The sequence below is a fragment of the Pseudopodoces humilis genome, chromosome 16, assembly GCF_049639895.1.
Source record: "Pseudopodoces humilis isolate 2021_Gansu_Grassland_sample_001 chromosome 16, ASM4963989v1, whole genome shotgun sequence".
Classification (NCBI taxonomy): Eukaryota; Metazoa; Chordata; class Aves; order Passeriformes; family Paridae; genus Pseudopodoces; species Pseudopodoces humilis.
The window spans coordinates 12541213-12556327 of record NC_142215.1 but is presented as its reverse complement, the minus strand read 5'-3'; the positions used below and the strand labels follow the sequence as shown (position 1 = coordinate 12556327).

At 35.5% G+C, this 15115-nt stretch overlaps 1 protein-coding gene across 3 annotated transcripts in view; it reads left to right on the top strand.

The window, feature by feature from the left end:
* WDR72 (WD repeat domain 72) overlaps positions 1–15115 on the top strand; it is a 103694-nt gene that overhangs the window by 6681 nt on the left and 81898 nt on the right. For 2 of the 3 annotated variants that reach the window (XM_088063309.1, XM_088063308.1), the window contains exons 2-10: positions 1405–1566; positions 2585–2691; positions 5664–5742; positions 8362–8536; positions 9034–9110; positions 10763–10882; positions 11964–12109; positions 12472–12568; positions 14935–15076. In XM_088063309.1, the coding sequence (XP_087919435.1) occupies positions 1414–1566; positions 2585–2691; positions 5664–5742; positions 8362–8536; positions 9034–9110; positions 10763–10882; positions 11964–12109; positions 12472–12568; positions 14935–15076 (1096 nt within the window). In that variant the 5' untranslated portion in view covers positions 1405–1413. Of the gene's footprint in view, positions 1–1404; positions 1567–2584; positions 2692–5663; positions 5743–8361; positions 8537–9033; positions 9111–10762; positions 10883–11963; positions 12110–12471; positions 12569–14934; positions 15077–15115 lie in introns of those variants that run through there. The other variant, XM_088063310.1, reaches the window with a different exon arrangement.

Sequence of the window (15115 nt, the reverse complement as noted above, 5' to 3'; positions counted from 1 at the left end):
TAGTTCTGTGTTACTGAAGGCTTTTAGTAATAGTCATGATGATATCTTGTCTGCATCCATGCTTTCAGCTGCTATTGTGCTGGGTTACAGTTTCTCTAAGCATAATTTAGAAGGCTGCTTCTGTGCTCCATTTCTGTCCTGTGGCCTCTTCTGAATTATCACAGGAACTGCTCTTCATGTTGCTTCTCATCATTCCTGTGTTACTTCCTTTGACTCACTCTTACTGGCTGTCACTCATTTTGTTCTGCCCACTTCCTGTCTCTCCTCACAAAAGTTCAGCTTTACTGTCATGTTTTTTACAGTTCCCCCAACTGCACTGCTGTAGCATCTTTCATTCTGAACATCTTTCCCAAGGATGTGCAAAGGGGTCTGGTGTCTCTTCTTTCTCCAGGACAAATTGGAGCATGCCTTCTCTGAAAGGTGGATTTTGCTTAGTTCCTGCAAAGTGGTTGTTCTGAAGAATGTCTTCAATTGTATTGTTGTCTGGATTAAAAGTAAAATAAACAAATATTTTAATTGTTCTTTACAAAAGTAATGTATGTCACCTAAGTGACCTTAGACAATGGTGAATCTGAAACAGCTTAAAACCTGTTTCTTCTTGTTCGCTGACATTTGAGAATAATGTAGATGTTGACATATACAAACAATTTTGACATCATTCAATCTGCCAGCTGTTGTCAATCTGTCTATTGCCTGGCTGATTGGAGTCAAAACTGCCCTCAGCCCGATGGACAACTCCATTAAATCAATTTTTTGCAGTGGGGAAAAATCTATTAGATGATAAATTTTTTTGGACAAGGGACTCGTGTCTTGAGCAACAGAGAGAGTCTGTTCATTTCCTGTTTCTCAGCTTGCAACTCTGCTGCCACCTTTATTTTGGTTCTTGTCTCTAGGAGATGCAACAGAGTGGTTGGGAATGCAGTGCTTTGCCATCTTGGGCCTCATTTTTCTCTTCCTCTCTGACCTGTCACCAGTTCTCTCCTTTGGCCATATTATCTTTCTTTTGCCTTATCCTCTTGGAAACCACAGAGTCTTTATTGACATCCTGCTCCTGTGCCATCTCTGCTCCAGCAGTTGGCTACTGCTGGCTGGAGGGAACAGGGGAGGTATGTGCTCCACCAGCCACATTTAGGCAGAACAATGTGAGCCCATCCGAGCTAAGCCAGGCTGTGTGGGGCAGCTTGCAACTCTTGTTGCTGATGTTTCAGTATTCTGATAGTACTGGTCCCTGAAATTATTAGTGTCATGTTGGCAACAGCAAAGAAATGTTTCAATGCCACACCAGCTTCTTATAGCAATATTTTATAGCTTCCCTTTCCAGATGTTGATTAAATTCCTCCCTTCTTAGGGTTTTTTTCCCTTGTGTTTAATCTTTCTTAATCATCATGACTTGTTTGTTTTCAGGTGTTGACCATGAAGACACTAGTACCGGCTGTGGCTGTGTGGGGGAGAACAGCTCCCTCTCACAGCATCACTGCTGTTATGATCACAGATGACCAGCAGACCATAGTTACAGGAAGCCAAGAAGGACAAATTTGTCTCTGGAATCTTTCATCAGACTTACAGGTTTGTGTCCATTGTGCTACAGTTTGCCAGATAGACAGACCGGAGTTTTATGTTTTATTATTGGTAATAGCATTATCTAGATTTGCACTTATTCAGATGAATTTTTCAAGGTAGTGTGATAATTGTTATAGGAAACTCATGAAACAGAAAGTAAAATGCCAATATAAATAACCTGTTACTTGCAAACTTCAGAGAATTTTTCATAGATTAGCATGACCTGTGAATTATAAAGTGAGACTGTGTGCTCTGAGTAATGACAACAAGTAAATATATAAAATTATCATGATTCCTATCTTGTGAAGGTTTTTCTTTTGTAAATTAATTCCTGATCATGACTTGTCATTTAAAGAGAAAGTATCTATTTATAAAACCAAATCTGTCTACAGAGAGAGAAGCAGAAAGATGAAACTTTTATTTTTTTATGTAATTAAGATGCAAATTATTTCTTTGATTATTTCATATTTATTTTACTGAGACTGGAGGAGAGTGAAAATGGTTCCTGATTTTTTTATTCTGTGTTTCTAGAACTATGGTCCTTTTTTTATGATAATTGTTCACTTGTATTCAAACACAGCCTGAAAGTTTGCACTTTTATAAGGCTTCCTTTCCCAATTAAAATGCTTGCATGCAGTGATGATAACCAGAGAGGTTATTTATACATTTGGTATGAAACATGTTTAAGAACTTTGGATCAGTGTCTACTTCACTGTGCCACTTTTGGTGCATGCTGTAGGGTGAAGGCAGGAGTAGTTCTGCACGTTTCCCATTTTATAACATTTGATGTTCCATATGTTCTTCAGAAGATGAATGCAATGAATACAAAAACTTAGCTTTATACTAATATGCATTAAAATTCATCCACATCTTTCTGTCTGCATTCTAGAAATATGACTGGAGAACATAAAAATATAAAGCAGGTTGATAAAAATATATATCTATAAATAACATTCTCTTGGTTTTAGATACCCTTAGTTTATACAGAAGTTGTTTAAGATAAATCATTCTATTATTCTCCTAGATTTCATCTAAAGAAATTCTCTTTGGCCATACTGCTTCTGTAACTTGTCTGGCAAAAGCAAGAGAGTTTGAGAAACAGCCATATGTAGTAAGTGCTACTGAAAATGGGTAGGTAACTAAATATTCAATTATTCATTTCTTAAATCATGAAATGTCAAGTGTAGGTCAGATTATGCATTTGCAAAAATGTTTCAATCTACTTCCATGACATTAAAATGTTAACAGCTACTTAGAATAGACTACATTGTTAATATCCCATAGTTCCAACTAGGAGCTCATCCCATGGACAGCAGAAAGCTTTGGCAGATTCACATAGTCACTTAGTTGACATAAAAAAAGGAGTTATCCAAAGGAGTTGGCTAGCCCCTCTTCAAAGGGAAATTAATGGGTTATTGGAGGGCATCAGCAAGTTCAACAGCATTTGAATATCACGGTATTTTTCTTTGTTTCTGCCTGAACTCAGTCTTGAGAACTGAACCAGTAAAAGAGGCTAATGTGCTCTGATCTGGTGTATGGTTCCTCAGTCAGTTTGTATGGAAACACAGAACGGACTGAATTGAAAGCATATGTGCTCCTTTTCTGTATTTAGATGTGCTATGCTCTTTTGGAGAACATCCTTTCAGAGGGCCATGATCTTGCAGCTTTTCTGCTATTTGTTTATTATGACATATTCTGTCACTTGAGTCAAACTACTTCCCGCATTTCTGCTAGGTTACACTTAAGAATATTTGATAACCTTTTCAGTTGGGCTCTGAAGACCTTCTTTTTAAGATTTCATCTGTTAAAAATAGTTAGGGCTAGCTGTTTACTTTCTTATGGGCTTTCTTAAGCAATTTTGTCTGTTTAATTAGATCCCCCTCTTTTTGGGGGGGTTTATCTTTTTGAATTAGCAGAGCAGCTCTGTTAAAACAGCTTTCCATGAAGAGTACCTGTCAATTGTCCTTCAACCTGTATCTTACATCCCCTTAAGGCTGCTGGTTTCTCACTGAGTAGCTTATTTATCCTTTCCAGCTGCTAGGATTCTCATTCAGTCATGAGTATACAAAAAAGGGATAGCCTGCAAAAAAGTTTCTTGATCTTGAAAGATTACCTGTCCAGTGAGACAGCCTAGTGGTAAATGCTACTGTTTGTTTTGTTTATGCAGAGAGGGTGAGAAATCTACAGAACCAATTCTGTATTGCCTTCTACAGTTCTACTCAAGGGTTCTGAGATGAAACTGCTTTTCAACCCAGTTTTGAAGGTCTGTTAGAGCAGTACTGCTTCCAGATCATACTGGGAGCAAAGATACTGTATTTCCAAGAAAGCTGGGGTGGAAAGTGTTAAGAACCAAATGAGGAAATTGCTATAGATATACCATACAGATATGTTCGCATCCTGAAGATTTTATCTCTGAAGGGATCATTGACTTGTTTGGAATGTGTGTAGGTAGGATTGAATTGTCTTCTGGCCCATTTAAGTGTTCACTTTCACCAAATTACTGCTGACTTCTCATCTGTATTACATAAGGGCAAAGCATCCATCACTGATCCCTTTAAGGTTGCAGCATGAAGTTGAGATAATTACAAATAGGAAGCCTTGTCTTCAGGAGATGGAGGATTTGCCAAACTGCATTTTCTGGCTTGTGAATAATTCACCTCTGCCATTTTCAAGCTTCAGTCTCCTCATGTGGAAAGGAATTGCATAGAATATGATTCTATGATAATCTTCACTGTTCCACTCCAGATTTTCAGAGTTTCTATAACCTACTAATCCCAAAAGAATGAACATTGAACATTATTTTTTGTACTCCTAATATGGAAGTTTGTAAGTGAATCTAATGATTCATAAGTTCTCATTGATGTCCTGTAAATGACAAACCTTAAAAGAAAGCCCTCAAGAAAGTCTTAAAACATATGCTGTATGGAGTGTGTGATATTGCTCACTCCTTAGTAGTGCACACAGTAAATTGAATACAACATCTAGAAGCTGAAGTTACGTTCTCACATTCTGATCTCATTTGTGATTGTTTGTAAGTATGTATTGTATCACAGTAATGTACATAAAACAGTAAAGTTCTGATATAAACAAGGAGAAAATAATTGCTCTGAAATGCTTAACAAACAGTGTGAAGCTTTTACTTAAGTTCTGACTTTGGATCTACCACCTTTGACGCTGTTATTGCTCAGCTGAAAAATATTAAGAAATAATACTTTGAGTTTAGCATAAAATGGGAAAGTAGGTTAAAATATAATTCACTAAATAGTATTTCTTATATAATAAGATACTCTTCCCAATGTATTCTTTAAGTCTCAATAGAGAAAATTTCTTACATTGTAATGCCAGAATAAATGAAATGAATGTTTCAGTTCTGGATGTAATGTTTGTCTTTTTAACAAAATCTGAAAGCATCAAAGTTTAACATTCAGCTGCTGAACTGTGGTAGCATATCTCATACAGCCTCATTTACAACATTAAATTTGATTGTCTCTTGTAATCCAGTCCCACTGCATGTTGAATAATGTGTAGATAAGGAAGGTGTGCCAAAGTGTCTTTCTCAAACAACCTTTAATGTGCTCAAGTGTAGCTCTAGTGTTGCACAGGTACTCAGGTGCTTGAGTGTATCAAGAGCAGATTTCGGGAACAGCCTCATGATGGCACTGTTTCTTCTTAACAGAAGTTGTTCCTCAAGAACTGAAGTCTGATGTGGGAGAAGATGCATAATGCTTCTCGAAACGTGTGGTTTAAGTTCAGTGAAATGAATCATTTTCAGGAGGATGTAGTTCCAGTGACAGATAGTTACAGTGACATGTTGACGAGCTGTAATGTCAGTATACCTGCAATTTGTTGTAGACCAGAGTTGGTCTTAAAGTCAGGTTGGTTGCAAGGCAGTAGGGTGTAATTACCAAAACAAAAAGAAACAGATAGTGTATGTCATCCCCTCCTAATGACTACATTTTCTTACCCAGCAATCTGTAACAAAAAGCTTTATAAATGACCAGACTGCACTTAAATACAGCACTAAAGAAAAACTTGGTGGCATAAAATTATTCCAGCCAATTGAGTGGAAATGACAGAGAATAATATGAAGTTATCTTTGGCAGGGAGATGTGTGTTTGGAATGTCACCAGTGGACAGTGCATTGAGAATGCAAAGCTTCCTTATAGGCATACAGCAATCCATGTAAGTATAGCAACTTTTCATGGGGTCTCTGTTCATTACAAGACTTTTGCTTTATTAACATGATATTTTTCTGAAACAGTTCTACATATATAGCTTGTAACATAGGAGAAAAGACCCTGTCACAATATAAGTAGTTTTTATCTCTTTTTCATTTTTTTTTCTTCTAAGGAACAAATTGAGACTTTTGTTTCTCTGAATCCTTTAAGCAATTCAGACTGATTACTTTTAAGCTGAAAATATTTGAAATGCAGTATTGATTAACTTACTGTAAGTGCGTCAGGTAGCCAAGTGAAATGGTCTTAATCTTTGCTCTTGTCTTTTTAAAATTGTATGGAAGCTTCGAGTTTGTTATGGCATTTTTAAGTGCAAGTAATCTGGCCAAACATTGTGAGACAATCTGCTGAAAGACACATTTTTAAACTTTTGAATGGTTTTGATGCTGAACTCCTGGTCTCCAAAGACTTCATTTTCAAAAATGCACTTTCATTCATTGCAGAACTTTAGGACAAATTCCTTGTTTCCAGAGACTTTCAATATTGCTTCAGATAATTTCATGTGTCTGGTTGAAATTGTATCTAGGTAAAATAAGTACCTAGATTTTGGAGTGTGGCAGAGTTTGACGTGCACATGTGAGTAAGACTGAGGGGCTCAACATTTATAGATTTGATTCTGGGACATGGCTTATTTCTGGATGTGTTAGTAGAGGAGAAGCTCAGGGCTCCTGTGTTAATTAAAATGCTGTTTTTCTTCAGCGAGGAAGTCTAGGGTGGAACTAAGGCTCCAAATTATGGCTACCTGAGCCTTCATGTAACTCCAAAGCACAACCAATTTGGAATCCAAAATTTTTAAAGCTTCCAGAAGAAAAATGTTTTAATGTTTTTCCTGACACTGCTTTGGTTGATATGAGGAGTTCAAACACAGTTGTTAATTGTAAAGGGAAGAGGAAAAAGCTTGGACATATTGCCAACAAAAATTATTGAAGACAAACTTCTTAATTTTTTTTATATATATGTATGTGTATAAAAACAAATTAAGAATTATTCTATACTTTTATTTGTGCATATGCTTAAAGCATATATATTTCTTAAGTGGATATATGTACACAAGTAAAACAATACTTAAATTATAATCTGAGCTGCAGTATGACCTGCTATGTTCTAGTTCTTAATTAGGTATTAATAGATGAAGTTACAGATGAATTCTGTGGGGAAGTAGGCAAATCTGGCCTAGCTGATTAGCTGACAATCTGTACATTTTTTGTGAAGATCAGAGGCAGAAAATTCATTCTTAATCTTCAAATAGGTGAAGCAAATTCTTGTAGAAAATAGGTACTTCCTTTCTTTTAGTAGTGAGCTAAACCTAATTGTGGCTAATCATTGTTTTTGTTCAATAATTTGTGCAAGATAGCAACTAAAGGAAAATAGGAACATCTAACAGGAAAACTTTCTTAGGAAAAAGTAGGTATTGCTAGGAGGGGAAACTATTCTTAAAATGCAGCCTTCAGATAGTTATAATAAAATGCGTTTTTCTGTGTGTGTGTGTTTTGTTGTAGAATTTTTTTCTTGTTATTCCATGGGGGATGGTTGCTTGTGCTATAGTTAATGTTTGGTTTTAATTCAACTACTAACCTCTCTGCTCTACTAGGTTCCTCTTGTTCAATGTAGATGATTTAGCTATGAATGGCAGATGTCAAATAGTGTAAACTGAATATTTGCCATTTGAAATGAAATTTAACACCAGGGTCAACATTTAAACATTTGCGGATCTTAACTAGTGTGGAATTTTCTCAGAGGAATTACTGACTAAAAATCCTCTGTGTCAAGCCTAATTTTATGGTAACAGTAATTGTAAATTTTAAGCATTTCTGCCTCTGTTTATTCACATATATATATGTGAATATATATGTGTATATTCACATATACATATATATGTAGTACTATTCATCCTATTTCCAGTTATTTATACTACTTTTATTTTGATACTTGTTAGTTCACTGAAAAAACGAGAATTATTATATAAGCAAAACTGTACAGAAAATTTGTAAATGAGGTGCAGTTTTTTTGGGTTGTCTGATATTTTTGTCTGACTACATGAGTGTTCCCTTTATTTTAAGGTGTCTGCTTATGGATTTATAGAAATTGTTTACAATTACAGCTAGAGATGTAATGCAGGTGTCCTTGCACATATAAAAAACCTAGGAAAAAAGAAATCCTCATAGTCACTCTGTCTCTGTTCCTTTGCTTTGTGTCTGTTTTTTTCCTTTATGTGATTGCTGAGAGAATCTTCTGAACACCAGGGCATTTAATGTCAGAATGAGGAATATCCTATGGAGTAGTAAAGTCTCAAACTCCTTAGCAATTTATAGGAAAATTAACACCTGACTTTCTTCCAAAAATCAGAAAAATCCTAATATTTAGGAAGGACAGTTGCTGCTTTCAGTCTGAAGCACCTTTTACTAAGCTCTGTGCCTTGCTAGTGTCACTAGCAATATTGTGTACGGTTTCACAAATGCTGTTGATTTTTTAGTGATAAGTGTTGATTATGACATGTTCAATGTGAAAAATCTGCATGCCATTTGTGTATCTCGGTGTGCTGACTCTCTGCTTTCCATTTGGACAGTATTACCATTGCTCATTCCGAATGACAGGTGAAGGTTGGCTTCTTTGTTGTGGAGAATATCAAGATGTTCTTATTATTGATGCTAAAACTTTGGGTGTTCTTCACACTTTATCATCATCTCAGTCTTCTGATTGGATAAATTGTATGTGTATTGTACACTCTGCAAGAATTCAAGGTATATGTTATACATGTATTTATGTAGGCAAATCAAATTGTGATAAAATATTTCTGTACAGATGATATGTTCTTCTTCATTTAATATGAAATTGTTTCACAGAGATGTTACCTAGATGTTAATATTTTGTTGACAGCAAAAGAGGTGTTTTTAAGGCTTCTAATATTGGTTCTGTTTTATTTTAAATGATTTTTGGAGAAAGAAACACCATCTATACTGACTGTAAATAGCTCATTTCTTATATTGAAGTATGAATAAGTTTTGTAATATCAGAGAAATTAAAGGCACAATACCACAGTTCTGTGCCTTCTGTTAATACATTATTCACTGTTTGCTTTCATGTTTTGTATTTCTGTATATCATTTACTTTTATTTTTTGTGTAAAACTGATATGTCCTCGAAGCAGTGTCCTGCAGAATCCTTGTTTTAGTGCTGAATATGTAGGTGCTGTTTGAATTTGGCTTCAAGTTGACTATCTCATTGTTAACTTTTCACAGAAGACTCTTTGGTTGCAGTGTCTGTAGCTGGAGTTCTCAAAGTGTGGGACCTGTCTTCATCTCTGAATAACATTCAGGTCAGTGTTAACATGAATGTTCTCAAGTAAGGGCTACATTGAAGTAAAATGTGAATAAATTTAAATCTTCTGGATATTTATTAAATAGATTTCATTACTTTTGTTACAAAATTCTGAACACACATCTTCATAGCATTATTTAAAATTGGGCCATTGGGACAGCTCTTGCTTTGACAACTGCACTACCTTTTGGCCAGGCTTCTTTTCTTCATATTCCAGGATGCTTAAGTTGCAGTGCTTTCCTGCTATCCTGATAATGCCTTTGAACCCCTTCACTCTGTCCTTTAAACTCAAAGCTCTTCAATATTGGCCTTTGTGCTCTCTTTTCACCCTTGTTACTCTCTTCAAAATGGTCCTTTAGATTTTGTTTTCCTCAGTCTACTTTTCACAGTGCTGTCTTCACTTGGAAAAGACTCTTCCTGTGTCAAGTGTCCTGTTTTTCTATCTTTAAGCTCACTTACTCTTTTTCGTATTAATATTCTCAGTAGCTGTCACCTTCCATGAACAAGTGCTTAGAACTGGGATGCAATTTGTGTTTTATTTAATACTCTAAAAGCTGGATTCACAAAGGGTCTTCAACAGTGAGACAGAAATGGCAAAATATCAGCAGACTTGACTGAATGTTGGTAACTCATCACTGAGTTTGACAGAGTGCAGGGTGTGGGCAATGCTACTTGTTCATGGGTAGAATCAGGACCCTGAGGAGAGTCTGTCAAATCTGACGCCATCCTGGTGTTTCTGACTTATCTGTGATGTTTTGGGGTGGGTGCATCTTTTCAACATTCCTAGAGCAAGCCCCACGGCCATGGTGTAAAAATTCTGAGGACTCTAACAACTGATTACAGAAGTCAGAGGAACATATGGTGTGGTGCAGTCTTTTTACTGCCTGGGGCCACCTTTTGTGGAGGGACTGCTGCAGAGTTCATAACAATCTGGCTAAATTCTGAAAAGCAGTATTTTAATAAATATTGTTGGATTTACTTGGAATTAACTGAAGCTGCAAGATGTTGTAAGAAAATGGCTTTTAGTTTTATAGCCATGATTCCAAGCATCCATATCCCTTCTCTGAGAGGTTTTGAGACTGTTGGTGTCTTAAAAAACAGAAAACATCCATTTTAAGTGATTTAATCAATAATTAATATAATTCCAATAGAATAATTTCAAGCGTGATGACTTTAGTATGTCTGATACTCCCACAAAAATTGTGAAAATACATACGTTGTTTTTAACAGTACATTTAGCAATACAAAGCTAAGAAAATGAATTACTTTTACACTACCTTTAAAGGTGTTAAGAGCAAACAAGACACATGGTAACACCAGCATCTCAGATTGTCCTGGTTGCAACAAGAATGAATAGGAAAGTATAATATTCATCAGCTTTTCTGAATCTGATGCTCTTTTCAATCGTTGTTGTAGCTATTTTTTTATTTTTTTTCTTTAACACTGAATGTTTACATTATTCTGTTTACATATTAGTCGTGAACCCTGTTGTCTTTCTATTGTTAATTAAGAATTATATGTTGCTTTGAATTTTGAAAGTCTTAACAGAAAGTAATTAAAATATAATATATTTTAAATATTGTTTCTATCCTAAAAGCTTAGATATCTGAAACAAATTTTATAGCTTTCTTTCCCCTCTGTGCTGTCAAGGAGAAACAAAGTGTGTGCGAGAAGGAATCAAAGTCTCTGGACTGTATAAATTGCCAAGCAGTAAGATTTTGTACTTACACGGAAAGGCTCCTTCTAGTTGTGTCCTCCATGTGCTGGCAGGTACATTTTTGAGCATTATACTTTCTTTATAATGTTGAAAAATCTAATATGATTTTTACAGGCAGATACTTGTTTTTCTTCCTGGGTTAAAGAAAGTGTTCACAAATAGTCAGATATAATTATGCCTGCAACACCTCTTTGCTTATCTTAACTGTGTGAAAGAGATTGAGCTTTTATTTTTTATAAATGTATTTCCGCTTTGAAAGTTTAACACCAAATTGGCTGGATAGAAGGGGGATTTAAGTATTAGACAGTTTTAGAGCACTGAGTGCATTATTGTCCACTCCACAGTGCATTTGAAAGGGAGACGAAGATTAAAAAACCCTGTTTAAGTATGACAGAAGTACTCACAGTTGGCAAGTCCTCAGCAGCCAGGGACCTTTGTTTGTTAATAGAAGCACCAAAACTAAAGCCCCTAGGCTATATTGCTTTTTCTTGTAACTATAATAAAGTAACTAAAATTTAAAAAGAAATTAGTAACAGTTTTAGAGAAAACATTGTATATTTAAACTGAAATTTACTGTAAAAATTCTGTAGTTTTCTTTAACAGTGCTACAAAATTTCTCCTGCACTAATCACTCAGGATTATTTTAACATGTATACCTAATTCCAGCATCTCTGTTGGGACAGGAATGCGTCAAAAAATTTCACCTGGGTGAACTTCAAATAATGTAGTTGTAGACTATGCTTGAGATGTCTCTTGGGCTACTTAAATTCTGTACAAAAGCATTTTTAGAGTGTAGAATGGATAGGATACTTTATGGAAAAATATCTGCAACATGCACTGTTTCCTAATAATTTCTATAATTAGGCTATAACACCCTAATGCTACTTTTTGGTTGTTTGGGGGTTTTTTAACAGTAATTTTCTTTAACTTTGAGTTATATGGTTTAACTCTAACTTGACTTTAGTTAATTATCAAAACATATTAGGCTTTAAAAATAGTTGTTCAACTGTGAAGAGTTGAACTCATGTTCTACTTACACATCCACTGCCCAAACCCACTTTAGATTGAAATGAATGTGTCAATACTATTTAAACAAATAGTATTTTGTATATTTTGTTGTTTTTCTGAACTTAGGTCTATGATTATTGTGATTTCTCCTTGCTTTGTACTGAGTTCTGTAAGAGTGGTCAGTACTTTGCTGGTGGGGAAGTGCTGGCAGCTTACAGACTTATCATCTGGACAGAAGATGGCCACAGTTACATCTACCAGCTGCTAAACAGGTGGGCTCAGATGGGAAATTCACACAAAAAGTTCAGGTATAAGATGAACTTTTGGAGGGTTACTATGGAAAATCTCCGCATGTTGCAAATGATCAAAAACCAGAACAAAACCACTTTGGCACTCAAAGATTTACCCTGAGTTTGACAGCCCTCAGTCTTTGTTTGACACAGCAGGGGACATAGGAATAAGATTAGCCATGTAGAACTTGGGCAGCTGGTGCTGAGATTTCAAAAAGTCTCCTGTAATTACTTACTTGGTTACCTTTAATTGAACTTGTGAATCTTGGATGTTACTGTTCTGCTTTCTGAAAAAATTACTTTCTAAAGCTTGTATGTTTAAAATTTATTTTTTAATTATGCAGTGGCCTTTCTAAAAGCATGTACCCTGCTGATGGGAAGGCGCTAAAGGAAACAGTTTATCCTCATTTACTCAGCTTTACTGGTATGAAGGAAAATAAGGTAAACTCATAAAGATTCGAAAGTTTATTTATTGTCTTTTTGCAATTACCTGAATAATCCCAAAAGAATTGATGAATTCATCAACAGATTTAATTGTTCTATAAAAAAAAGAGTAATATTTATTCCTTCATTTTAAAGTTGTAACTTGGAAACTTGGAGATTCTCATAACATATTTTGTCTTTGATTTTGACTATATTTAGGTTTTTTTCCCTATGGAAAAATGCCTTCAGCTATAGATTGGTTGTTGTATTTTTTCTCTAATTTTGCAAAAAGAAAAATATTTTTCTAATAAAGATGTGGTTTAAAATATTTTTAGAATCTTCTACTTTCAAATCTATCAAAATTAACAAAAATAAATAATAGAAACTCCCAACAAATAAAACCATGCCATAAAACCAAAATCAAGAAAGGAAACCCATGAGCAAAATTTAAACAAGTTACTTCTTGTTTTATTAAAGAATGTATGCATGTTTCAATGATAAATAGGTTGTGTGTCCACCCGAAATTGAAGGGGTCTGATTCTGGCATTTTGTCCAGAATATTGCTGGTTTGAGCTTCCAGAGGCATAATCACACACAGAACTTTCTTGCACTGTGAGCAGACTGATGTACAAAATGTGTATAAAATGACACATGTGACTCTCTTCAGAACCGTGGTCTTTGCTTGAGGAAGCCTCTAATTTTAAGAAAAGAGGAAGCTGAAAAACTAGGTGATCTCTATACTTTTGAGAATTCATAATCAGCAGAGCATGTCTCACCAAATTGTAACAAAAGTTACTGTGTAGACAAGGTATCTCAAATGGACCTGACTGTGCTGGAGAACGTAAATATTCACCCACTTGTTATGCAGTGCTTTGTGTAACTACAAAGGAATAAATAAGGAAACTGAGTTGATTTGAAAGGTAGAACATTTATTGTAATTAGGAAGCTGGGCAATGGGGGGCAGGAAAGATATGTGGTAGGCAAGGTAGGTAGGTTTTTGCACTTCTTACTTGGGCAAAAAGTGAACCAGAGCATAGAATGAATTATTTTGTGTAGCTTTGATTCTGGGTTTTTTGCTATGTCTGATTGCTAATGCTGTTAATGAAGTTCTAATTGTTGGAAGATGTGGCTTTAATTCCTGCCTGAAACTGCATTAGTTTGAGTGTTTGTCTGACAGCTCAAGGAGGTTGTTAAGCAGTTTCTGACAATATGCAACAGAAACAGATTTGTATTTGTAGCTGTCAGGAAACGCTGTTAAATATATACTTGTGTGATGTTTTTCTAGTGTTCTTTCTGTTGACAAATGTAGGCCCTTAAAAAGCATTCTTGTTGCATAATCCTGTGAAGCCTGACAGATTTATTTTTCAGTTAAGGAAAACAGCATAAACCATTCAGCTTTTCTCCAAGTGCTGTGATCTAAAAATCAGATAGGAAAACTGCTGAAGGATGCCAAAAGGTTGAGAAAGGTGAGGGAAAAGAAATAGCCAAAACACATGGCTTAGCAAAAAATAGGGTTACAGTGGTGGTACGAAGTTCACATGTACTTCCCCCCTAATATATGCTATTTTAAAATATTGACCTGCTCTTTTTTAATATTTCTGCTTTAATATTTGCCTTGCTGCCTGAATAGTTTTTGTCTCGCAGATTTGTCAGACAACCAAATCCCTTGTGTAATGATCTGTTTTGAACTCCATTTTGAGGCTATAAACTGAACCATTTTACAGGACAGTTAATTATTTTAGAACTGACTCTCAAACTTCAGTGTTGTAAATAAGTATATCCAACATGTGAGGTAGTTGTAGAGAGTGATAAGCTTTCTCCTGAGCCTCCTTTTTTTTCCTAGAGTAAACAACCCCAGCTCTTCGAGCTGCTTCTTATCAGAATTTTGCTCCACACTCTTCAGCAGCTTTGCTACTCTTTGGAAATGCTCCACCACCTCATAACGGAATGATGGTATTATAGACTATTACCTATGTAAAAGCATAGTCCTTACCTTTCATTATTTGTAGTTATGTTAGCTGTGATTACTGGAGCTTTACTGCATTTGTTTTGATTCAAATATTATCAGTATTTCACTGCATTGTTTTTTCAGCCTGGCCTTGGTCCTTATGCTGGTGAAACTATAAACCTGGGGAGATGTCCCAGTCTACTCTTGCATTTAGGATGTAGGTTTAGCCAAGTATACTTGTAAAGCAGAGGTGATCCTTGAAAGGTTTGTACCAGCCAGAGTAGACTTGGTCTGAGCAGGATTTAGTGGCAGATAAGGAATCAGCTGTGGTTTGTTTCATATTTTTACAGCTTTTGATGAAAAAACACTTTACAATTAATTATTATATTATTTTATCAGTTTTCTATCAGAATATTGGTTTACTGTTTTTTTTCAGAGTCTTCCTTTTGTCATGGGCTTCATGAATGAAAGAAAGGAGCCTTTCTACAAGGTTCTTTTTTCTGGTGAAGCTTCAGGACGGATCACTTTGTGGCATGTTCCCGATGTTCCTGTGTCAACGTTTGATGGTTCTCCGAAAGGTTGGGCACTTTTGGCACCTTGCTACCATCTTTTTCATT